Below are 23,631 nucleotides of genomic sequence, written 5' to 3'. Positions count from 1 at the left end.
GTGGCATTTCAGGCTTTGTTTTTCTTACTTCTCTCTACTTTCTCTGCATCAGCAGGTAGAGAGCAGATTCTCCATCAGGGAAGGGGAGGGACAAAGCTTCCAGCCCTTGCTCACCTCTTCAGGAGCTATTGGGACCTGCTTAATTGGGTCTCTTAATTTGGCTGGGCCCAAGAAGTGGGATTATCTGGAAAGTTACTTGGAAAAGGAGCCACTTTATTTTTCTCTCTGAGCCTCTAAATTCTGGGGTCATTGAGAAAACCTGTGTTCCACAGCCTGACAGCTGAGATACTTGTCTGAAACCAGTGAGGTGTGCTGAAACTGAGAAGCATGACCTCAGACCCAGACCTCCAGAGGAGTGAGGTGTAGGTCTATGGGATGCCGGGCAGGGGGTCTGGGCCTCAGCTGGGTCTCAAGAGACTGTCAGCCCAACAGAATGCCTGCACTCGGTGTTCCCTGGCAGGTGCTGGTGCCTGCTACCCCTCACCATCACCATCCTCCCTTGTGAGAGGCTTGCCTCGGTGCATCTTGAATTGGGCTTTACTGTCCTCTTGCTGGCCCCATAGCACCCCTGACTGTGTTCTTTTCACTCTTAGGTCTCAGCACACTTCCAGTTCATGGCAACCCCTTGCTGCCCATGTGTTCATTCACCTTTCTGTTTCCAGCTAGACTGAGCTCCTTGAACAGGGAGCTCATCATTCCTGTCTGCCATCAAGCTGGTACTTGGAGACTTGTGACTGTTGAAGCCACACAGCAAGGTTTTCCTACAGCAGCCCTGGGCCCACTGGCTTGTGGGTTTCCCAGGATGACCCCCACTCAGGCTACAACAAGAGTTCTCACATCCAAGAGACAGGGAAGGATGACAGGGTCACACAACTGGACACGCCAGGAAGCTGGCAGTTCCCAGTCCCACCAATGTTAGTTTCTCATCTTAGCTGGCTTTGTGTCTTGTATTTTTTGCTCTTTGTTGTTGGGGCCTTTGGGGAGCCAGGGCCATGAGCACCCAGGGAATGGAAGGAGGCTTCAGAGTGAATGCCACACACCCCCACCCCAGCATTTACCCAACAGTCATCACCTGGTGGGGAGGAACAAGGACATCCTCGAGTCTTGAAGCTGGCCCAGGCTTACAGACCAGTTCGCTGAGGTAGCTACCACTCAGTAGAGGGCACTCCCTTTGTCCTGGGAGGCATAGCTGATTATCTCCCTTCATGATGTCCTGGGCACTTCTGAGGCCCACTTCTCTAACCTGCTTCCTGCTGCTTGGCAGCAGGCCTGGCTCTTCCAGAAGCTCATGTGGCCCCAGCTGCCTCTTGGAGTCATTTTGGGACCTGAGCCCACCCACATCCAGGGCACTACCCACCTGCCACGTAGCCGGGTGCTGCAGGGCTAGGGATCTGTCTTACTCTCTCACTGGGGCCTCCACTCTGATGTGAAGCCCCCCACCTTTTCCTCCCTGGGCCCCACTCCTGGGAGGCTAACTGGTGATGGCCTCTGGTCGTCCCTTCTTGTGTATCTTCTTCCTTGCCTCAGACCTGCTCAAGGAGTTATTTCTGAATAAAGGTATTTGCTGGGCACAGTGGCTCATGCCTGTAATCCTAGCACTTTTCATTGTAGACCACCTTGTGGGAGGATCCCTTGATCCCAGGAGTTGGAGACCAGCCTGGGCAACATGTCAAAACCCCGTCTGCACAAAAATTTAGCTGGGCATGGTGGTCTCAGTTCTCAAGGAGGCTGAGGCAGGAGGATCTCTTGAGCCTAGGAGGATGAGGCTGTAGTGAGCCATGATTGAGCCATTGATTGCATTCCACCCTGGGCAACAGAGCAAGGCCCTATCTCCAAAAAGAAGAAGAAGAAGAAAGAAAGAAAAAAGTTATTGGGCCAGGCGCAGTGGCTCACGCTGGTCATCCCAACCCTTTGGGAGGTGGGGGCAAGTGGATCTGTTGAGGTCAGGAGTTTGAGACCAGCCTGGCCAACATGGTAGAACACTGCCTCTGCTAAAAATACAAAAATTAGGTGGGCATGGTGGTGTGCACCTGTAATTCCAGCTACTTGGGAGGCAGAGGTTACAGTGAGCTGAGATTGCGCCACTGCACTCCAGCCTGGGCGAAGACTGTCTCCAAAAAAAAAGTTATTGGCTAAAAGAAGTCATACTCCGGGTGTCCTGGAGGGGAGGGAATCAACACCACAGTTATGTGGGATGCCTGCTCCAGCAGCGTGGGAGAGGAAGCCTCAAGGAGTGTTTCCTGAGCCATCAGGAGGGGATTCCAGGGCCGTGGTCCTCTCTGAAGCATTGACACACATTTGGGGGAAGGTCCTTGCCATGGTGTGTTTCCACGATGATCAGTTTATTCCTGGTTTAAAGCGGGTCCCAGAATCCTGCTGGGAAGCCAGGCCTGTGCTTCTGCCTCTGTCTTGAGCCATCACTGGATTGAGCACAGCGCCCCCGGGGTAGGGCAGGGACTTGACAGCTGGCTGGCAGTATGTGTGGCCAGACCCCAGTGTCCATGCATGGCTGCTGTTCCCTGAGCTCCATGACCCAACGTGGTTCCATCTGCTGGATCTTAGGGTTGAAAGGTCTTAGGGTCTCCTGCTCACAGTGGCTCCCTCCTGTAGCCTGTCCTCAGTGCCCCACACCTGCTGCCTAAACCTCTCTTACCTTGTCCTGTGTGTGCTGGAGATGCCTCCTCCAGTGGTGCAGCCCTGCTTGGTTAAGTGCTGCAGGGGCTATCTGAGGAATGAGGAGACCGACTTAGACCCGTGTCTGCTACAGCAGAGCCTAGTCCCCTAGAGGAGGTGCGCTTGTGGCAGGTACATTCCCACCGGGGACCTCTGCGTGTGCTGTGTCCTCTGCCTGGAATGCCTTCTCAAACCACAGACGACTCCTGCTCCCCCGCACGCATCTGGTGGGAGCCTCGGCTAACTGTTTTGGGGTTTGAGGATGCCCTTGGTCCAGTACCATCTCAGACTTCAGTGAGCTGGCTGTCTTAGTGGCCTGGGTCTCATGTCCTTGCCTGGGCGGTGTCCTCCAGGGAGTGAGTGCCCCGCTATCTCTGGACCACCTTGTTCTTCAAAGTGAGATTTGAGAGAAGAGTGTTGCAAGAGTTGTCAGAGGCCCTCGGCTGGCCCTTACCCCTGTCTTGGCAGCAAAGAGACAGGATCACCATCCTCTTTCGCCCTCGGTTGCTTTCTGTTGAGTTGGCCCCAGCAGCCAATGAGGGCAGGTGATGCTAGGCCGTGGCCTGGGTACCCAGCAGCCATCACAGCATGTCTTTCCCTCACCAGGATGTGTTCGAAATGCGCTTTGCCAAGATGCCGGACGAGCCTGAGGAGCCAGTGGTGGCCGTGTCCTCCCCGGCAGTGCCCCCTCCCACCAAGGTTGTGGCCCCGCCCTCATCCAGCGACAGCAGCAGCGATAGCTCCTCGGACAGTGACAGTTCGACTGATGACTCTGAGGAGGAGCGAGCCCAGCGGCTGGCTGAGCTCCAGGAGCAGGTGAGGGCATTGGTGGCTCCATTCTTAATCCCCAGAGTCCGTGGACCAGGGTGGCCTCCCCAGAAGTTTCTAAGAGATGTTCTTGGTTCTGAGTTCCCAAGGGAGCATAATTCCCACTGGACCACCTGTGGCCTTTTCCCCTTTGCTAGGTCAAATGCATGTTGATCATACACGTATGTATGATATATGTGTTGAGCTTGCGGTTGGGGATGGGGAGGGACATGGCCATTTTCTGGGCAGAGAGGAGGTGGCTTGATCCTTTCAGTATCTGGAAGGAGGAGGTTGAGCCAGGATGTTCGTCTCTCCTGGGGCTACCTGGTTGCTCCTTTCCCTATAGCCAGTCATCAGGCCCTTCGTGCCTGACGTGTCTGTGTGCTCTTACTTAGATTCTTAGGGGCCCTCCTTCTGGGATCAGGATGGCCGTGAGACTTGGTGTCTGTCGGCTTGATCAGCTCCTCTGGTGAGGAAGACACTGGCAGTCTTTGGAGTTGAGTGAATGGGTGGAGATAGTCTTGTTAGGAATCTGGTTAACATGACAGGCGCAAAGCTGGGGGCCTTCCCTTCCCCTGCCTCCCCTGTGCCCACACCCTGATACCCCAGGTGCATGCTGTCGCATGTTTTTTGGAGCAGACGCCTGGGTCTTGGGTGACAGGAAGGTGGTTTCAGCCCTGAGTGTGTGTCTTGCCTGTCTGGTCTACAGCTCAAAGCCGTGCACGAGCAGCTTGCAGCCCTCTCTCAGCCCCAGCAGAACAAACCAAAGAAAAAGGAGAAAGACAAGAAGGAAAAGAAAAAAGAAAAGCACAAAAGGAAAGAGGAAGTGGAAGAGAATAAAAAAAGCAAAGCCAAGGAACCTCCTCCTAAAAAGACGAAGAAAAATAATAGCAGCAACAGCAATGTGAGGTCTGTGTCCCCTGAATTTGTCCTGGGTGGGGACCCTCCTTCCAGGGCTTGCTCTGAGACTGTGTGGGCCACTGCCCCTCCCTGTCCTCGTTGGGTGCGGAGGCTGCCCCTCTGCAGCCGTGGCTTCACAGGCCAGGCCGGTGGCCACTTGCACACAGGACTTAGCTGCACTGTCTCTGCCTCTTTCTGTAGGATGAGCCTTCGGAGCTCACCATGTTTGGTTGGGGAGGATAGGCGGCAAGGATGGGGCTGTAGCGCATCCCCCACTTGGGCAGCCTCCAGTCACAGTTTGCTTCGGTCTCCACTGGGTGCTCCCAGAGATTGAGTTGCCCATGCCCCGTTTCCTGTGAAGGCTGGTGGGTGGGGGGTATGGGAAGGGCACCCCTTCCCCCCAACATACATGTGGAGGAATGAGTACCTGGCTTCCTCAGGGGGCCCGTTCTTGATGGTGTCTGCATCGTCCCTTCGTAGCAAGAAGGAGCCAGCGCCCATGAAGAGCAAGCCCCCTCCCACGTATGAGTCGGAGGAAGAGGACAAGTGCAAGCCTATGTCCTATGAGGAGAAGCGGCAGCTCAGCTTGGACATCAACAAGCTCCCCGGCGAGAAGCTGGGCCGCGTGGTGCACATCATCCAGTCACGGGAGCCCTCCCTGAAGAATTCCAACCCCGACGAGATTGAAATCGACTTTGAGACCCTGAAACCGTCCACACTGCGTGAGCTGGAGCGCTATGTCACCTCCTGTTTGCGGAAGAAAAGGAAACCTCAAGGTGTGCTTGGGCCCCCTGGGCATGGGGTTCCTTCTGTGGGCACCCTCAGAGTAACTTTTCCCTCCTTGCTCAGTCCACTCTTTCTGCGCACCCCCCCCCTTTTTTTTTTCCAATTATAATATCTGTGTTCTTGACACAGAAACCTCCGAAAGGTTGTGACATTGCACTCGCCCCTAGGCTGTCAGTGCCTTTCTACATATCTGACTGGTGGTGTCTGGGGCCTCTCTGCACCTTGTTGCCTGCAGCTGTGTTCTAAGCCGGAGCTGCTTTCAACCCAGGCTACCTGCTGCTGAGTCTTCCTCCGGCCTCTTTGGGGAAGGAGGAAAGGCGGGTCTGCAGGATCCCAGGACCTGTGTACCGATACGTTATGCAGCACTGAGCCAGCCTCTGTCCCTCTCTAGCAGGGACAGTTCGGTGTGGCATCCTTTCTGGACTCTTCCAGGCAGCTCTTTTGTGTCACACAGCTCATCCTGGCCTACGGCTTTCCTCTGAGGATCGGTGTCAGGGCATTGCACACAGTCTTTGTCCCCAGCCCCGACTGGCTCCTGGGGTCCTTGGGCCCCTACCTGGGGCACACCACATGATGATTCCAGCGTGCGTCTGAACAGCTGTGCTGAGAGACCCCTGGGGGTCTCTCCCTGCCTTGCGTTACCTTTTGGCAGCATGTTCCTTTTGGATCTTCTTCCCCTGCTAGAACAGTAACTGGGAGAATCCAAGCCTTATGCCCAGCGGTACCTTGTGTTAGGAAATTACCCTTCTGCCTGGTCTCTTGAATCCTTGATAAACCCCCCAAAGGAGACTTTTTGAGAGATTGAAGGAACCTTGAAATTCCATTGTAAGCAGTCTACCCATGGGAACTGTGGGACCACGTGGGTTCTGGGAGTGGCAGCTGGCAGTTGGGAGCAGCCCCTGGGCCCACCGTGCACAGGCTCCTCACTGGTCCTTCCTCCAGATGGATGGGGTGTGCCCATGGCTTAGAGCAGCTTCCTGGGCCACAGCCCTGCCTGACCAGCTCCCATTGCTTGGGTTGCAGCTGAGAAAGTTGATGTGATTGCCGGCTCCTCCAAGATGAAGGGCTTCTCGTCCTCAGAGTCGGAGAGCTCCAGTGAGTCCAGCTCCTCTGACAGCGAAGACTCCGAAACAGGTTAGGTGACTTGTGTTCTACGTGTCTTACCAAACTCTTCCCACCTGTGCCTGGCACTAGCTCGGTCCTGTGTCCAGGATGCTAGAGCCCAGAGACGGCACTCCCAGAACTTGCTGGGTTCCTCTGTCTGTCTGTCTCTTTGTTAACTGTCTCCCTGGGGCCATGAATAGCCCTGCACTCTGTGCAGTAGTGTCCATTCTCTCGGCCTGGCCGTCATGCTCTCCCTGCCAGGGGCTGGTCATGGAGGATGAATGGCCAAGGGCGTTGACACTGCGGAGCCCTGGATGGTGGGCGGGGAAGCTGGGCCATGAGGACTGTGGGCGTGGGGGTCTAGGCTGTGCTGTTGACCTTGATGTGACCACACCCAGCTTTCTGCACCAGTGGAGGCTTCGTGTCCCCAGGGCCTTCCCCGTATCACAGTCACGTGCAGTGCGGCCGCTTCAGGGAGATGCTTCGCTGGTTTCTGGTGGATGTGGAGCAGACTGCAGCTGGCCAGCCGCATCGCCAGTCTGCTGCTGGCCCTGCCATCACCTGGGCCCCGGCCATTGCCTACCCCTCCCCAGAGTGTGCTCGTTGCTGTGTTGGCTGCTCCTGAATCTGCCCTAACTCCACACGCACCTGGACTTGCGTGTTCCTCCTGCAGTTCTAACTAACAGTCCCTTCTTTTCAAGCCCCGTGGGTCTGCACGTTGGGCCCTGGGTTCCCCATTAGAGCCCACCTTCTGAGCAGCAGCCTCAGTGGGAGGTGGAGGCAGGTAGTGATGCTGGGTGCCAGGTGGGAGTGGAGAGGGGACTGCTCTCCTCCAAGTGTGCACTTTCCTCATTATTCTCAGGGGCGCAGATGCTCAGGCTGGCGCAGGGGAGAGGCTAGGGAGGGAGCCATGGTGCCCAGAAGGCCTGGCGACCAGCCCCTGCTGAGAGATGGAGCTAACATCCTGTGTTTATGGCCAACGGGGTTGCCGCTAGGCTGGTGCAGCTGTCAGTGAGCTGGCGTGCTGCAGACCACCTGAGAGCTGGCCCTAGGGTCTCAGGCAGACTGGGGAGTGGGGATCCACAGTGGGAAACCTGTGTTTTGGCAGTAGACTCCTGCATGTTCTCCCACAGGCCTGTCCCATCCCTGGGATTTTATTCTAACTAGAAATAAATGCTAACCCTCAATAATCAGTGCATGTAAATAACTTGATCGTGCCAAGGAAGATTGAGGACCCTTCACGGCAGCTGGGGAGAGCCATGTTGCTCTGAGGTGTGTGTGCACAGATGGGGTGGGGGTAGGTGGCACCTCGGGCCTTGTCAGTATTCCTCTTCCCTTGGACAGCCTGGTGCCCTCTGCTTCCCAGGTGAGTGAGGAGACTTGCCTTGAAGTGGGCTGAAGGACCCTCCAGGACTCCAGATGCCCACATTCTCTACCACAACTGCATGCAGAATGCCGTGGGCAGCTCACTGGCCTCCTGTCCTTCCCTGTCGCCATCCTTCACCCTTTCATCTCTAACCGTTACTCTCCCCACACTGCTTTTGTAATCCATCAGCCAGCAGGAGGCACTGCACCCCATGGCTGCCCAGGAAGGGCTGGCTTTGCCACCCGAAGCTAGGGCCCCCACTCGCAGCAGAGTGACTGGGGTGAATGGCTGTATTCTTGGATCCAATTAGCATTCCTGGTGGCCGCTGACTTTTCACTTTCCATGCCAGCCAAGCCTCCAGCTTGCCTTCCTCTGGGTTTTTGCACCTCCTGTTTTCTAGTTGACTTCTCCTACCGGGGGTTTTGTAGCCTTTTCATCTGAGGATCTGAGTGACCAAGTGGAAACCCCAGATGCTGAAATTGTCAGGGGACCTGATTAACTAAAATGACATGACGTGGTCGTGGCGGGGTGCTGCTTTAGCCCTCACAAGACAAGACACCTTAGAGGGCTGTGGACATCACATCCTGATTTCCAGTGTGTGATCGTGGCCTTTGCCCTTGGCCTCTGCGTCCCTCTTCTGGGCTCCTCTGCTTTGGGAGAGGAGTTGGGAATGCTCCTGGTTTCCTGAACGAGTGCCCCACACCCCTCCTGCCGCTGCCGAGATTTTATTATTTTTTCACTCCCCCACTTTAAAAAAAAGTGGAAAGATTGTGCAACAAGTAATCTGAGAGTCCTGGGAACAGCTGTCCTGGCGGGAAGGAGGGCGAGATTTACAGTCTCAGAGCCACTGGCTCCCAGGCTCCCAGGCTCTGGCGGTCCAGCCCTGGCCGCTCATGCAGCTGCCTGGGCTCTGGCCTTCCCCTCTTCCCAGGCGCCCTCCCCACCTTGGATTTTGCCTGGCTCCCTTTTGTCTTCCCAATCCTGGCCAGCAGGGGCTTTCCTTTGCCTTCTGTGTGCACTGAGTGAGCTCTGTCGTGGGCAGGCAGGGTGCTTCTGCTCTCAGGAGGGGCCGCTGCGAGGGTTTCGTGCGGCAGATCCCGAAATGGGAACCCACACCCTGGCACCAGTAAATACAGCCTTCTGCTGCCCTATCCCGCACAGGACTCTGCATTCTCAGGGCGGGGGGGCAGAGGGGGCGTAGCTCCTTCAGCAGCTGCTCTCCTGGGTCCAGGAATCCCGGCAGCCCTGATGTCCATGGCCCGTTACAGGCAGCTCTGCCTTAACAGGGGAGTGGGTCAGGGTGGGGGAACATTATTTCCCTTTGGTCTTTTGGTGCCTAGTTGATTTGCAGGCCCGCCCCCCCCCCTCCCCCCCCACCCCACCCATTCTTGTGTTTCCATTTGGATTGGAGCCAAAATTCCTGAAAGGGCCTTTTTTTGTCACTTATACTACGGGGTTAGTTCCGCTGACAACGGCCCTGAGACATGAATCACCAGAAGAAAACGAATGGAGTCACTAGATTGAGGCTGGGGGGTGTGATACATGAACACCCCTCTTGGTAGCTATCCATAGACCGGGATGCTGTGGACTGATGCAGGCGTGGGGTGGTCCTCTGGGGCCAGGCTCTAGTTCAGGGAGCCACGGAACACAGGCAGGAGGAGGATGGCGGGGGTGGGTGCTGCTTTCCCAGCTGTGTCCCAGGCCACCATGTATTCCCCACCCTCTGCCCCAGCAGCATGCAGTGCAGTGGGCCAGCCCTACCACTTCCTCTGATTCCAGCTATTGCTTGGGCTGTGGTCTTCCATTGAGCTGTGATTCCAGCTAAAGCCTGGAGCTGCTTGAGGGTTCTGTATTGAGACAGGCAGGGGTAGGGCACAAATGCCACTCTCCCACCACCCCTAGGGCATCTGCAGACCTGGGTGGAGCAGGCTGGAGGAAGACACTGTCCCAGGTGGGCTGTGGACAGTACTGTGGCTTTGCTGTCATTAGCACTGGGGTTAGGTCTGCCCAGCACATGGGGCAGGGCATGTCCTAGGAATCTTCTAGCTTTCACTTGTCACATAGCTGACATCTGGTTCTTCCCAAGTGTCATGCACAGGTCTTTGTGAGCAGAAGTGTCCCCACAGCTTATGTCCCTCTTAGGAATACCCATTTAACCTCAGCTACCTGGGCTGGGACAGGGTCTCAGGGAGGTGTGAGAGATCCTCCTGGGCTTTGGTCTGGTCGTCTAGTTGGAACGGGAGCGCAGTCCAGCTATTTTAGTCTCCTGGCTTCCTTTTCCCAGGATTGGAGCATGTGGGTGTTTCTTAATAGCTCCAGGGGAAGAAGGAATGCTTGATGTTTTGGAAAGATTTGACCTGGGAAGTGCAGACAGAGGCCATGGGGCGTTCTTACCACACAACCAGCCTCAGCTTCCTGACCCCCAGGGTCTTTGAGGGACTTAGTCCATCTCCAGGCCTGCTGCTTGCCTGCTCCAGAGTGTGGCGCTTACCTAGGGGAATGGTGAGGACCCTGGAGGTGGGGGAGTAGGAAGAGACTTGAAGATAGGGCGGTAGCCTTTCTGTCTGCACAGCCAGGTGACTCCCCCCACAAACAGCCAGCATTTGCAGCTGGAGGGATTCTGGGGCTTCATGGGCGGGTGAGGGCGAGCCTTGTGGAATGTGGCCCAGAGTGAGAGGCCGCCAGTGGGCGGGTTTTTCCCATGCCCGCACTCAGGGGCCAGGGAGTAGCACGTCGGTTGCATCCGTGACTCCAGCAGAGGCATCCGCTCTGCTACGTGGGTGGGAACAAGCCCAGTGCCCCTCCCTGGTCCAGGGAGCCATGTTGGATACCCCAAAAAAGGAAAGAAAGGACAAGGCTTTATTCCTTAGCCTGTTTCTTTTTCTTTTTTTTCTCCTCCTCAACAGTGTATATAATAGGTTCTGCTTTTTAGAGTTTGAGCTTTTTGTTTGGGGGATCTGGAGGAATGCAGAGATGAGGCTGTTTGCTCTTTCCTCTCCACTGGGGGTCCTGCATTCTGGTACCTCCTTTCTTGTAGACCCAGGAGGAAGGGCTGGCATCGCCTTCCTGACACTAGACAGTGCACAGCCCCTGGGTGAGATGAGCGCAGAGTCAGCAGGGGCCTGGTGGGCTTGCCACACCTGGCTGGTGGGACAGGGCAGGGGCACCACTCAAATTCAAAAGAAGCCACTTTAGGGCAGTAAAGGAAATGCCGGCGTGCGCTCAGGCAGGGCACACGTGGAGCTTGCTAGTGGGAACCAGGGCCACTCTCTAGAAGCTGAGCAGGCTGGGGGAGGTTTCCGAGGCATCCATGCATTCTGCCTCTGTGACCTTTCTAAGCGGGCGGTGGGTCTGTCCCTACCCAGGGTTAGCCAGGCACGGGGCAGGGCTCCAGTCTCCAGTGCCGTTCTTGTGCCCATCAGCCACCAGGGCGCAGGAGGTTGGCTCAGTCTGCGGTTCTTCTGTTCTTGTGACTTAAATGGTACATTCCACACCATTTCTCTCACACTGGTTTCTCTCTCCCTCTATGTAGGTCCTGCCTAATCATTGGACACGGACTCTTAATAAAACGGTCTTCAGTTCCAGATTCCTTCCCAGCAAGCTATAGCTTAAGTCCATTTTCTTCCGTGAAAGGGACAGGACTCCATCAAGTTATGGAATTCCTCAGAGCCCTGGGCCTGTCCCCCGGGGTGGATTAGTCATGTCCAGCAGCACACGCCTAGTCCCGCCTTCGGGAAGGCTGCCTGCCTGGCCAGCCGCCCAGGCCTCTCTGTGTAAAGACTGCCTGGCTGTCCTGCCCAGCCTTCCTGGTTCTCTGGGGTCCTCTGGGTGGGTGGCATCTCCTGGAGGGTGATGACAATCCCCAACACATGCATTCATGTGGTGCTGCTCTGTGTGCAAAGCCAGACCCCAAGTATGTTTTCTCTCTTTGTCCCATCCCTCTTTTTCTGGGACTTCGGACCCTAACTACTTCCCTCCTGAACCTTGCAGTGACATCAGTCCAGGAGAGCTCTCATTCAGTGTGCGGAAGAACACTCTGACCTCTAGAGCTGTCCTAGATAAGGAGTGGGAGCTTTAGAGGCAAGGCCTCTAGACCCTGGAAGGCTCAGTGAGGCTCTTCCCACAGCATGCTTCTCACTGATGGCCTGTAAGGCTCGAGCCACCGCTGACTCTGAGCCTTTTGGAGTCTTTCCTCCTTCGTCTCCATTGTTCCCGTGCATTTCCAAAAGCTTAAGTTGCCTGGTGGGCATTTCCCCAGTTTCTTTGGCCTCCGTCTTCTCAAGTCACATAGGGAAAGTACCTCCTGGAACCAGGCTGCAGTATGCAGGACCTGCCAGGCAGGCACTGGTGAAGGGCCTTGGGCCCATCATCCCCCCAACCCCACCTCACCCCACCCGCCTCCTCTAGTGGGGTGAGTCTGGGCTGGTGGACCAGAGAGGGTGTCACAGACCCTCAGGGACTGCCCCGTGGACACCTCTGATTGGTGTTAACAGTGTGAACATTTTCCCCGTCTTCAGTCCCTTAGAATGACGACAGCCCCTGGGGTTGGGGCAGGCGAGGGTGGCCACATCATCCAAGCCCTCCCAGAGGCACAAATAGGCTTTTTTGCTCTAAAAATAAATACCAGCCCTTTTTTGGTCACAAATCCAGCATCTCAGCAGAAAACTGCCTGACCTGAAAAGTCCCCTGAGGAACTGCATCTGCGTTTCAGGGGCTTTTCATTTTTTCTCCTTTTTTAAAGTGTAGATTGTGGGTGCTTCCTAGAGGCCTGCCTTCTTCTGGAACTGGAAGTGGGCTATCACCATGGGCAAGCCCTTGGGTGCAGGCTCCCCACCCGCGTGGGAACCCTGGCAGCTCTCCTCAGCTCCTTGGGCTTGAGCAGCTGCAACTGCCCCAGATTTGCTGTGGAAGCAGGGGCTAGCCCTGGCCTCACCAGGGCCTCCCAGGGCCCTGCATTGATGCTCAGGAGTTCCTGGGCTGCTCTTGATCCTTTCTGGGCATCCAGCTTCCAGTTAAGCTCCGTTTGCCAAACAAACTATTCTGAGCTGCCCTTTGGCCTGCGCCTGATGTGTTCCTGTTGCAATCCCGCCTGCCTGAGACAGGAGCAGGCGGGAGAGCCTTCATGCCCAGATTCCCACAGGACAATTGGGGAGCTGCTGGCATTGTCTTTCTGGGAAGATTCTGCTTTCTTGGACCAAATGGCAGCCTGATTCCCAGTGTCGGGCCTGCATGCTGCCCCCGACACACACGCACGCGCACACACGTGTGCACATGGGCCATAGCCACAAGCCAGCTCTCCTCCAGGGTCCTTTCAACCTCACTGTCCAGGGACCCTGTCCTTCTTGCCCGTGGGGCTTCCATCTGGCAGAGAACGCTCAGGGCTTGTTGAACTTGAAAGCTCATTAGACTTAAGCTGTCACCTGTGCTTGGTGCCCCAGGAACAGCCAGAGAGGACAGTGCCCACTCACTTCTTGTTGGCAGCCTCCTGTGCAGGAAGTGCCAGCCGGGCCTCGACGCACCAGCTGGCTGTGGGTCCTGAGGAGGGGTGGGAGGCGGCCGCTCAGTGCAGACGGGGACTCCTCTCCTCTGCCCTGACCTTACCCTCCATTACCTCCTTCACTGGAGTGGGGCTGGGGGGTGGGTGGAATCAGTGTTTTAATCGGATTTTTAAAAAACATTTTATTTCTTTGTACAATTACCATCCTATGTAAAGATGAAATTTGTGTTGAGTTGAAGATTGTCATGGAATAAAGATCACACCGTACTTGAGGCCATCTTCATGTAACCCTTTCTAGAGAGTTTTGTGTGGGGGTGTCTTGGGGCTGGTGTGTTGTGAAGCTGTGCACTTCCTGTCTTGTCTTTTACTGGTAACTCTGACACAAGGCTCAGACCAAATGGGCCAGATGGGGCTACCTCTACCACCAGCCCCTTTAGGCCTCTGGTCCTGGGGGTCTGCCGTGCACATGCCGCCTTCTCTCCCCCACTTTTTAGGCCTGCCTTGCCTAGGGGCCCCAGCACTTGCAAGGGGCCCTGGAGACAAGTCCTCAGGATATTCCCTGTGGCCTTTCCAAGGCAGCTGAGACATGCCCCCTGGACCCTCCCACAGGCCCTGCTGCGCTTTGTCCCTACATTTTCTCCTATGGGCCTCTGCTCACAGCCTGCAGGCTGTGAGGGGTTAGAGTGACCATCCCTCTTTTACAACCGAAAAAACAAGGTTTCTTCCAAGGCCACGAGACAACAGGCGAGCCCCAGCATATCCTTCCCTTGCACACACACTTTCTCCCTCAACTCTATATCTGGACACATCCCTGAGGCTTCTCCTAGTCGGACTTCACACGGTGGCCCTGCTGCTTCCCCCTACCTTCCGCCTTCTGCCCCGGGTCCCCTCCAAGGTGTGCCCAGCATGCCCCCAGACAGCGCGGCTCCATCACCTCCTTGTGCCGGGAGAGAAGCCCTGGCCTTTTCTTCCCAGTTCTCTAAGTGTGCAGGGTCCCCCTGGTCCTGTGGCTGCCAACCTCTGCAGCCAGCACTCCTCCCCCCACCACCACAGCAGTCAGACTCCCTGTTGCCCTGACACTGCAAATCTACTCAAGCTTTCCCTTCTGGCATGTCTCACCCACAACAGTATCTCTCTCACCAGATGTCATACTCTGACCCAGAGCGTCCTGAGCCCTGTATGCAGGTTTTAGGCGGGGCCCCAGGTTCCCCCGTGTCCCCAGTTGCAGCCCCTGGTCATTTGTACGAGGACGTGTGTCTGTAGCTGCTGAGGTCTGTGTCTGTGTCTTGTCTGGCGTGGAGTGGTGAGCTCTTACAGGGCACAAGGTCCTTCCCCATCCCTTTTGGTGGCATGCAGCACTGAGGGCCACGTGCCTCACAGAAGCTTAGCGTGGCCCTCCACGAAGCAGATCCAAGTGGAAGGAGCCTGGATTTGGGCAAAGCATGTGTCCTCCAACACCAGCAGCAAGAGGCAGCACCCTGACAAGGAGCTCAGGCGAAGCCAGGCAGTGCCATGAGGTGCTTCTCAGTGACAGGAATCCAAAAGGCGCCATACCATGGGCCCGGCCTCCCATCTGGTGGCAGGCAACTGTGACCTGCCAGCCCATGAGCACTGGCCAGGGCTCATGTCCCCCTGTGGGGCTTGTACACCGTCCATGTTTGGTGAGGGGACATCCAACTGGCAAAAGTCCCTTAGTGTAAATCTCTGGGGTGAGGACAGAGGTGGGCACGCTGGCTCTCAAGTACACCTCGCAGGGGCAGACACACCCTGGACCCATCCACCCTACTGTGGTGCCAAGCCGTCGGCCCACAGGAGTGGGGGCGCATGCTGCCTTCTGTCTGCAGCATGGTGACTGTGTCCCAAAGCAGGGACTTCTGAGGTCCGTCTACCTCTTTAGTAGCTGGTCATTCCCAGGAGGCCAGCCTGCTCCTTTTTTTTCTCCTGGAGTGGGCTCTCTGTGTTTTCCCTTGCCGATATGTTCCTCACCGTCCTGTGGCTCTCAGCCCCAGCTGAGCCTCTCTGCTTCCCTTTGGAGGATGGAAAGGAGTGGGCCTTAGAGGGCCGTGCAGTTGGAGGCCCCCGAGAAGCTGCTTTTTAGCCATGTGACCCTGGACAAGTCCCCTCCCTTCTGAAGCCCCACTTTTCTCAGCTGTAAGATGAATGTGACCATTGCAACCATCACAGGTTGTTGGAAAACTGAGGAGGTTGCTGTCCAGGCCATGCACTCAGTCACTATAGTGAGTGACTGACCCTTGAGTAGTGGGAGGCGTTGGGCAAGCTCTCAGCTTCCGGTGCAACCATGGTGATCTGAAGCTTGGCAGGGGAGGCTTTTTCAGGCGCAGTCCCTGCTAGGAAAAGCAGCAGGCAAGTGGGTAGGTGACGCCTCGCATGTCTCTCCCTCTCCCGTGATGACCAACTCATCCCTCATTGAACTCGGCTGCCCTTTCTCAGGGTCACTGGTCCTTCTCCTGAAAGTGCCCTGTTTTCTCGTCTTTCTCCATCCAAGGCCAGCTCACTCACCTTCTCCCCCAGAGCCTCACTACCTTCTCTTTTCCTCTGCAGAGATGGCTCCGAAGTCAAAAAAGAAGGGGCACCCCGGGAGGGAGCAGAAGAAGGTACATGGGCTCAGGGGCATCCTTCATTAGGTGGGACGTTGGGTCTGGCCCGGGCCAGTTCTGCCTGCCTGACATCAGCCTGTCTGTCTGTCTGTCTCTCTGTCTGCAGCACCATCACCACCACCATCAGCAGATGCAGCAGGCCCCGGCTCCTGTGCCCCAGCAGCCGCCCCCGCCTCCCCAGCAGCCCCCACCGCCTCCACCTCCGCAGCAGCAACAGCAGCCGCCACCCCCGCCTCCCCCACCCTCCATGCCGCAGCAGGCAGCCCCGGCGATGAAGTCCTCGCCCCCACCCTTCATTGCCACCCAGGTGCCCGTCCTGGAGCCCCAGCTCCCAGGCAGCGTCTTTGACCCCATCGGCCACTTCACCCAGCCCATCCTGCACCTGCCGCAGCCTGAGCTGCCCCCTCACCTGCCCCAGCCGCCTGAGCACAGCACTCCACCCCATCTCAACCAGCACGCAGTGGTCTCTCCTCCAGGTGAGCCGTGGCCTGCCCCAGTGTGGGTTGAGACCCCTTCCTGCCTCGGTTTACCCATGTGGTGTCCGAGCACTCTGGCTGGGCAGTCTCTTAGCCTCAGCTGCTCTGGTCTCTAGAGGGAAGATCTGTGGCTTCTCGGGGCCATCTTGGAAATTAAAGGAGATGTCTCAAGACAGGTCATGCATGGAGTTATTAACACGTTGATTCAGAAGATTTTTGTTTTTATTTTTGTTTTTTAAACACCTGACATCATTTGAGTAACAATCTAGATGATTTTGACTTATTTCTGCTGCTGGGCCAGGCGTCATGTTAGATGGGAAAAGCTGGGACCCCTCTGCAGCTTTTCTCATCAGGGGTTGGGGGATGCACTCATGAGATGGGATTCCTCCCATGGAACCTGGACAGCACTCACCTGGGGGATATGGGGACAGGGCCACCTTCCTGGGGGCCTAGGGAATGGCTGGGCAACAGCCGGGCAAGTGAGGGACCAAGTTCTGCACTGAGGCCTGAAGGGCCATTGTGAGCATGGGGAGCAGGAGCTGGGGACACAGAGCATAGGGCAGGACGACACCGCCCTAAAGCTCTCTCTGGAAGCTGTTTACTGCTCTGGAGTTTGTGGGAGGCCACAGTAGGTGGGGAGGGAGTGCCAGTTTGAGGGAGGCCAGTAGGAGACCACTGGAGTCCAGATGAGGTCAGGATGGAGCAGAAAGGCCAGGCTGGGGCCACAGGTGCTCAGGCCTCACCGCCTCGGTGTTGTGTCCTTCCAGCTTTGCACAACGCACTACCCCAGCAGCCATCACGGCCCAGCAACCGAGCCGCTGCCCTGCCTCCCAAGCCCGCCCGGCCCCCAGCCGTGTCACCAGCCTTGACCCAAACACCCCTGCTCCCACAGCCCCCCATGGCCCAACCCCCCCAAGTGCTGCTGGAGGATGAAGAGCCACCTGCCCCACCCCTCACCTCCATGCAGATGCAGCTGTACCTGCAGCAGCTGCAGAAGGTGCAGCCCCCTACGCCGCTACTCCCTTCCGTGAAGGTGCAGTCCCAGCCCCCACCCCCCCTGCCGCCCCCACCCCACCCCTCTGTGCAGCAGCAGCTGCAGCAGCAGCCGCCACCACCCCCACCACCCCAGCCCCAGCCTCCACCCCAGCAGCAGCATCAGCCCCCTCCACGGCCCGTGCACTTGCAGCCCATGCAGTTTTCCACCCACATCCAACAGCCCCCGCCACCCCAGGGCCAGCAGCCCCCCCATCCGCCCCCAGGCCAGCAGCCACCCCCGCCGCAGCCTGCCAAGCCTCAGCAAGTCATCCAGCACCACCATTCACCCCGGCACCACAAGTCGGACCCCTACTCAACCGGTAAGTGGTCCTCCCTCACCCGTAGACTCTGGGGAGGCTGGTGCTGGGCCTATAGTTTTGTCCTCAGGAAGCCGGAAGGGTTAACTCATGCTTCAGGCTGCAGTGGGTTCAGAGCTGAGCCTCAGCTTGGAGGGGGACCTGGAAGGGTCGTTGGTGCTTTCTACAGTGTGTGTTTATCAGGTGTCTCTCTTGCTTGTGAGTTGAGATCACTCAGAATAAGGCTCCTCTGATCCCTCTCTTGAGTCAGGAGCACGACAATGCTAGGTGACTTCTTGCTAGGTGGGGAAGCTAGGAGCCCAGGGGAGGTACCTGATGCACCTCAGGGGGTCAGGATATGCTTCCAAGAGGCAGTGATTGCAGACAGGTAGCAGCTAACTTAGCAGAGTGAAGAATGAAGTTCAGGGAGAGCCAGAACCATGGTGGGGAGCACTGAGCTGGAAGCTCAAAAGGCAGCTCAGAGCCCGCCCAGGACCTGTCCTCATCGCCTGTTACCAGCCTCCAGCCCAGTCCACGCCACCCTTTTCCCATTGACAGCATTGGTCAGGCCACACCCTTTCACTTTTCCTGGGCACTTAAGTGTCAGTAACCAGAATGTCCTGGCTGGCTCCGGCAGGGGATGTTCTGGTCAGTGCCTCCTGATGTGGTGCTGCAGGGTTAGGGTGGAGGGTCCTGGCCTCAGCAGTGTAGATGGTGCTGCCTGTCTTGGGTGTGTATCGGGTGCTGCCTGCAAATCGAGCAACGAGGCAGGGCTGTGATTACTCCTAACCCAGCAAAAGCTGCTGGATGCAGGCCGGGCGCGGTGGCTCACACCTGTAATCCCAGCACTTTGGGAGGCCAAGGCAGGTGGATCAGCTGATGTCAGGAGTTTCAAGACCAGCCTGACCAAGATGGTGAAACCCTATCTGTACTAAAAATACAAAAATTATCCGGGCATGGTGGCAGGCACCTGTAATCCCAGCCACTCGGGAGGCTGAGGCGGGAGAATCGCTTGAGTCTGGGAGGCGGAGGTTGCAGTGAGCTGAGATCGTGCCACTGCACTCCAGTCTGGGCAACAGATTGAAACTCTATCTCAAAAAAAAAAAAAAAGTCAGGTGCCAAGTGGATCTCTGCGTGCCCTGAGCCAAGAACAAGCTGCCTGTTCTCCCTGGGAAATACTGGTGTTGGGCCTGGCAGCTGTGCGGCTGTGCCTGTTCTCATGCGAAGCAGGGCTGGACTCCTGCTGGGGGTGATAGACAGGGGATGCAAGGCATTTAGAAGAGCCAGCACTCGGGTGCACCAGGCACCTATCGGGGCTGAGGCAGGTCTTCTCCAGCCAGCTCTACTTCAGGTCCCTGGCCGTGACCCAAGCCCCAGCAGGCTAGGATGGGGCATCAAGAGCAGTGTGGATTGGGATCCTGCTAGGGGCTTTGTAGGCCAAAAGCCAAGTTGTTAGACTCCCAAAGAGACTTAACAGGCATCCCTGGGCCCCCAGCCAGCTTTCAGGAGTCATCCGTGAGCCATCCTCTGAACTCACCAGCAGGCAGGTGGTTTCTATAAACCACAGCCCCTGGAGCCTACCGTTGCCCAGGTCAGCCTCAGCAGGTGCTGAAAGCACTGCCTTAGTTGGGTGGGAGGCTGTTGCAGTCATGTGCCTGTGGATCCCTGGCAGGCCAGACCTGGGGCCCTCCAGCACTGAATGGAGTTGGCAGTGCCCAAAGTGGTCCCGATGTGCTAGAATTGGAGGAGACGTCCACGCCAGGAAAACCAGCCACACACAGCAGTGGGCTGCGGGGACAGGATGGGCCTGGCCACCATGTGGGCTCCAAGCAGCTGCAGTGTCTTCTGGCGTTGGGAGTGGGTCCTGGTTCTAGAGAGGATCTACCACACCCGGGGCATTGTGGTTTGCTCCAGGCCTATGAAAATGGATGCCTCCAGCCAGCAGGGCTCCTGGAGAACCCAAGGGTGCCTGTGCTGGCAGACAGTGGAAGGAGATGGGCGTGAGGCTAGGCTGGGAGCAAAAGCGTTGCAGAGGGGCAGCCTCCTCTGTGGACAGTGTGGCTTGTCCCGAGCTGCAGCTAGCCAAAGGGCGGTGAGGCCCCTTGCCTGCAGGGATTCCAGCAGAGAGAGGCCACATGTTGGATGGGTAGGACTCAGCTCCTCCAGCTGCACAGTCCCGAGGTGCTGGCTCACTGTGATTGAGGGCCCAGTAGTCCCTGTGGCTGCTGGATCCTTCCCAGCCTTGGGTTGGATGCAGGTGTCAGGCTGGCCTGTTTCCTAAAAGAGACAGCTCCAGGCCCTTTTCCGCCTGCTCCCCACTTGGCCCAGGTGGAGGCCAATTCCAGGCTTCTCTCTTCTGTGGGGGCATGCAGACTGAGTGGGGACTAGGACTGTGGGGAGGGTCCTGAGCATCCCCACCCCCAGGACTGGGTCTTGCACCCCCTGCAATCATCCAGGTGGGACAGGCTAGTTGGCAGGAACCCAGGCTGAGCTTTGTGGGTTTAAAAAGTATTAGGGCCCAGGCCCTGCCAAGCCCACATGTGTCAGGATCTGTGTTTTCCACAGCATCCCAGATGATTCTGATGCACACAGGAGGGTCAAACACCAGTACTGGTGCCACAGGGCCCTAGAAAGCTCTGCTGCACACTGAGTTATGCCCCACATGCAGGGAGACACAGGGCACTCAGCCCTTTGGGGGAGGGGTCATGTCCTCACCAGGCCCAGTCACTTGTGTGGGTCTTTACCCTTTTTGAGCTGGGCTAATGGACCCTTGTCCCAGGGCCTGGGCGGCACATGCAGTTTCTCCATACAGCCCACGTTTTCCTTCCCGACAATTCTCTCAGGGCCAGCAGTTCTAAGCCAGCCCCTTGACACATTCCTTGTCCCCTCTCCTAGGTCACCTCCGCGAAGCCCCCTCCCCGCTTATGATACATTCCCCCCAGATGTCACAGTTCCAGAGCCTGACCCACCAGTCTCCACCCCAGCAAAACGTCCAGCCTAAGAAACAGGTAACTGGCAGGGCTGGGCCATAGTCCCGTGGGCCAGGGCCGGGGGTGCCTGCCCACCTCACCGGCCGCTGTGCCTGTGCCATCCCAGGAGCTGCGTGCTGCCTCTGTGGTCCAGCCCCAGCCCCTCGTGGTGGTGAAGGAGGAGAAGATCCACTCACCCATCATCCGCAGCGAGCCCTTCAGCCCCTCGCTGCGGCCGGAGCCCCCCAAGCACCCGGAGAGCATCAAGGCCCCCGTCCACCTGCCCCAGCGTGAGTGCTCTCCCTGCCCACAGCCAGGGCTCAGGCCCCCCCAGGCCCGTGTTGGACATAAGCTTGCTGTGGGGCTGGTGGACCATGCCCCACCGGGGTGAGGCGGGCCAGGGCCCACCGGCTGTTTATGTTCCAGGGCCGGAAATGAAGCCTGTGGATGTCGGGAGGCCTGTGATCCGGCCCCCAGAGCAGAACGCACCGCCACCAGGGGCCCCTGACAAGGACAAACAGAAACAGGAGCCGAAGACTCCAGTTGCGCCCAAAAAGGTTGGGATGGAGGTTCATGGGTGTCGCTTGCCCCTTGGCCCTGGAAGGTGCCATGCTGGGCACACCCCCAGCTATGCCCTTTAGGCACAGCAGACCCCTCACCCACCCCAACCTCTCTGTTCTGCAGGACCTGAAAATCAAGAACATGGGCTCCTGGGCCAGCCTAGTGCAGAAGCATCCGACCACCCCCTCCTCCACAGCCAAGTCATCAAGTGACAGCTTCGAGCAGTTCCGCCGCGCCGCTCGGGAGAAAGAGGAGCGTGAGAAGGCCCTGAAGGCTCAGGCCGAGCACGCTGAGAAGGAGAAGGAGCGGCTGCGGCAGGAGCGCATGAGGTGGGCGGGGGTCTGGGTGGGGCATGGGGACTCTTGGGGCCACACCAGTCCCCAGGCTGACTGGGACGCTCTGCCCAGGAGCCGAGAGGACGAGGATGCGCTGGAGCAGGCCCGGCGGGCCCATGAAGAGGCACGTCGGCGCCAGGAGCAGCAGCAGCAGCAGCGCCAGGAGCAACAGCAGCAGCAGCAACAGCAAGCAGCTGCGGTGGCTGCCGCCGCCACCCCACAGGCCCAGAGCTCCCAGCCCCAGTCCATGCTGGACCAGCAGAGGGAGTTGGCCCGGAAGCGGGAGCAGGAGCGAAGACGCCGGGAAGCCGTGAGTCTGGAGGCCTGGTGGGGACCCTGGTCTAAGGATTAGCTCCTGGGGGAGCTGGGAAAGGGGGACTGGAGCCTGGACAGGGAGGGGCAGCGGGGGAGCCCCGTCCCTGCTGGTCGGCATGTGGTCCTCTGGACTCAGCTGTAGGGCCCTGAGTGCTGTGTGGACGGGGTGGGTGCTATGAGGGGTCAGCCATGGGGAGGGCTACGGGGCTGACTGCTGGTAGCGGGTATGAGGGCTTGGAGCTGCAGGGTGGCTAGGTCATCCTCCTGACTGACTCCTTCCTTTCTCCTCCAGATGGCAGCTACCATTGACATGAATTTCCAGAGTGATCTATTGTCAATATTTGAAGAAAATCTTTTCTGAGCGCACCTAGGTGGCTTCTGACTTTGATTTTCTGGCAAAACATTGACTTTCCATAGTGTTAGGGGCGGCGGTGGAGGTGGGATCAGCGGCCAGGGGATGCCTCAGGGCCTGGCCCTCCTGCATGCTATGCCCGGGGCAGGCCTGACGGGCAGCTGAGGATTGCAGAGCCTGTCTGCCTTACGGCCAGTCGGACAGACGTCCCGCCACCCACCACCCCTCAGGACGTCCGCTCAGCGCACGCCTTGTTACGAGCAAGTGCCGGCTGGACCCAAGCCCTGCATCCCCACATGCGGGGCAGAGGCCCTTCTCTCCGCCAAATGTCTACACAGTATACACAGGACATCGTTGCTGCCGCCACCGTGACTGGTTTTCTGTCCCCAAGAACGTGACGTTCGTGATGTCCTGCCCGCCAGGAGTCTTTCCCCACACCCCAGCCATCGCCGCCCGCTCCCAGGAGGCCAGGGCAGGCCCGCGTGGGCTGGAGGCGGGCGAGGCCGGCCCACCCCCTCGCTGGCACTGACTTTGCCTTGAACAGACCCCCCGACCCTCCCCCACAAGCCTTTAATTGAGAGCCGCTCTCTGTAAGTGTTTGCTTGTGCAAAAGGGAATAGTGCCGTGGAGGTGTGTGTGTCCATGGCATCCGGAGCGAGGCGACTGTCCTGCGTGGGTAGCCCTCGGCCGGGGAGTGAGGCCACCAACCAAAGTCAGTTCCTTCCCACCTGTGTTTCTGTTTTGTTTTTTTTTTCTTTTTTTTCTATATATATTTTTTGTTGAATTCTATTTTATTTTTAATTCTCTCTTCTCCTCCAGACACAATGGCACTGCTTATCTCCGAAATGGTGTGATCGTCTCCTCATTGAGCAGCGGCTGCCACCGCGCTGTGGGTAGTGTGTGACCGTGGCTGTACTGTATAGTGAACATAGTTGGCATATCTTTGTTTGAAGTTTGTTGGTGACTCCACCAAACTGGTGTGAAAAAAGAAAAAAGCTCAAAAAAATCCACAAAAAAGACAAAACACACAAAAAAAATCCTGCCTATATTTTACTCAGTTTCAAACTTTATTAGTCTATTTTTAATTAAAAAACCATGAAAGCTACAATTTCTTTTCTTTCCCCTCCAACCCCCCCCCCCCCCCAATTTGTTGGCTTTTTTGTTTTTTAATGTCAGATCTGTTGAGTTCGTTTTTTTGGTTTTGGTTTTGGTTTTGGTTTTTTACTGAGAAAGGAAGGGCCAAGGGATGAGGTGGGCACCGGGCCCTGGGGGCGCCACAGACTAAGGCAGAGACTCCCCTACCTGGCGCCCAGCCCCAACCAGCTGGCCGCTCCTGCCCATGCTTTTTTTTTTTTTTTTTTAATTTTTATAATTGGAGCCCCTGGTGAGGTTACGCGTGCCATGAGAACCCACTCTACACCACGACGCTGGTGCCTCAGTGTTGGCCAAACTCTGGAGTCACTGACTGGTTTGACTTTCATACGGTGAATATGCATTTGGTCTGTACTGATCATGGAATAAACACATCTCTCTTTTTTTAA

The 23,631-nt window shown here is 57.2% G+C and overlaps 1 protein-coding gene across 3 annotated transcripts in view; it reads left to right on the top strand.

Annotated features, from left to right (window-relative positions):
• BRD4 (bromodomain containing 4) overlaps positions 1-23,631 on the top strand; it is a 97,758-nt gene extending 74,127 nt beyond the window's left edge. Inside the window, exons 8-20 of one of the 3 annotated variants that reach the window (XM_016935345.4) lie at positions 3,280-3,489; positions 4,190-4,389; positions 4,861-5,156; positions 6,190-6,300; positions 15,696-15,748; positions 15,858-16,227; positions 16,995-17,582; positions 20,454-20,566; positions 20,655-20,817; positions 20,954-21,084; positions 21,212-21,417; positions 21,496-21,733; positions 22,031-23,631. In XM_016935345.4, the coding sequence (XP_016790834.1) occupies positions 3,280-3,489; positions 4,190-4,389; positions 4,861-5,156; positions 6,190-6,300; positions 15,696-15,748; positions 15,858-16,227; positions 16,995-17,582; positions 20,454-20,566; positions 20,655-20,817; positions 20,954-21,084; positions 21,212-21,417; positions 21,496-21,733; positions 22,031-22,099 (2,748 nt within the window). In that variant the 3' untranslated portion in view covers positions 22,100-23,631. Of the gene's footprint in view, positions 1-3,279; positions 3,490-4,189; positions 4,390-4,860; positions 5,157-6,189; positions 6,301-6,668; positions 7,461-11,168; positions 13,422-15,695; positions 15,749-15,857; positions 16,228-16,994; positions 17,583-20,453; positions 20,567-20,654; positions 20,818-20,953; positions 21,085-21,211; positions 21,418-21,495; positions 21,734-22,030 lie in introns of those variants that run through there. The other 2 variants (XM_016935346.4, XM_024351750.3) reach the window with 2 other exon arrangements.

Source organism: Pan troglodytes, chromosome 20 (genome assembly GCF_028858775.2).
Source record: "Pan troglodytes isolate AG18354 chromosome 20, NHGRI_mPanTro3-v2.0_pri, whole genome shotgun sequence".
NCBI classification, from domain to species: Eukaryota; Metazoa; Chordata; class Mammalia; order Primates; family Hominidae; genus Pan; species Pan troglodytes.
Note: the sequence above shows the minus strand (reverse complement) of the source record. Positions and strands in the feature narration are given on the sequence as shown.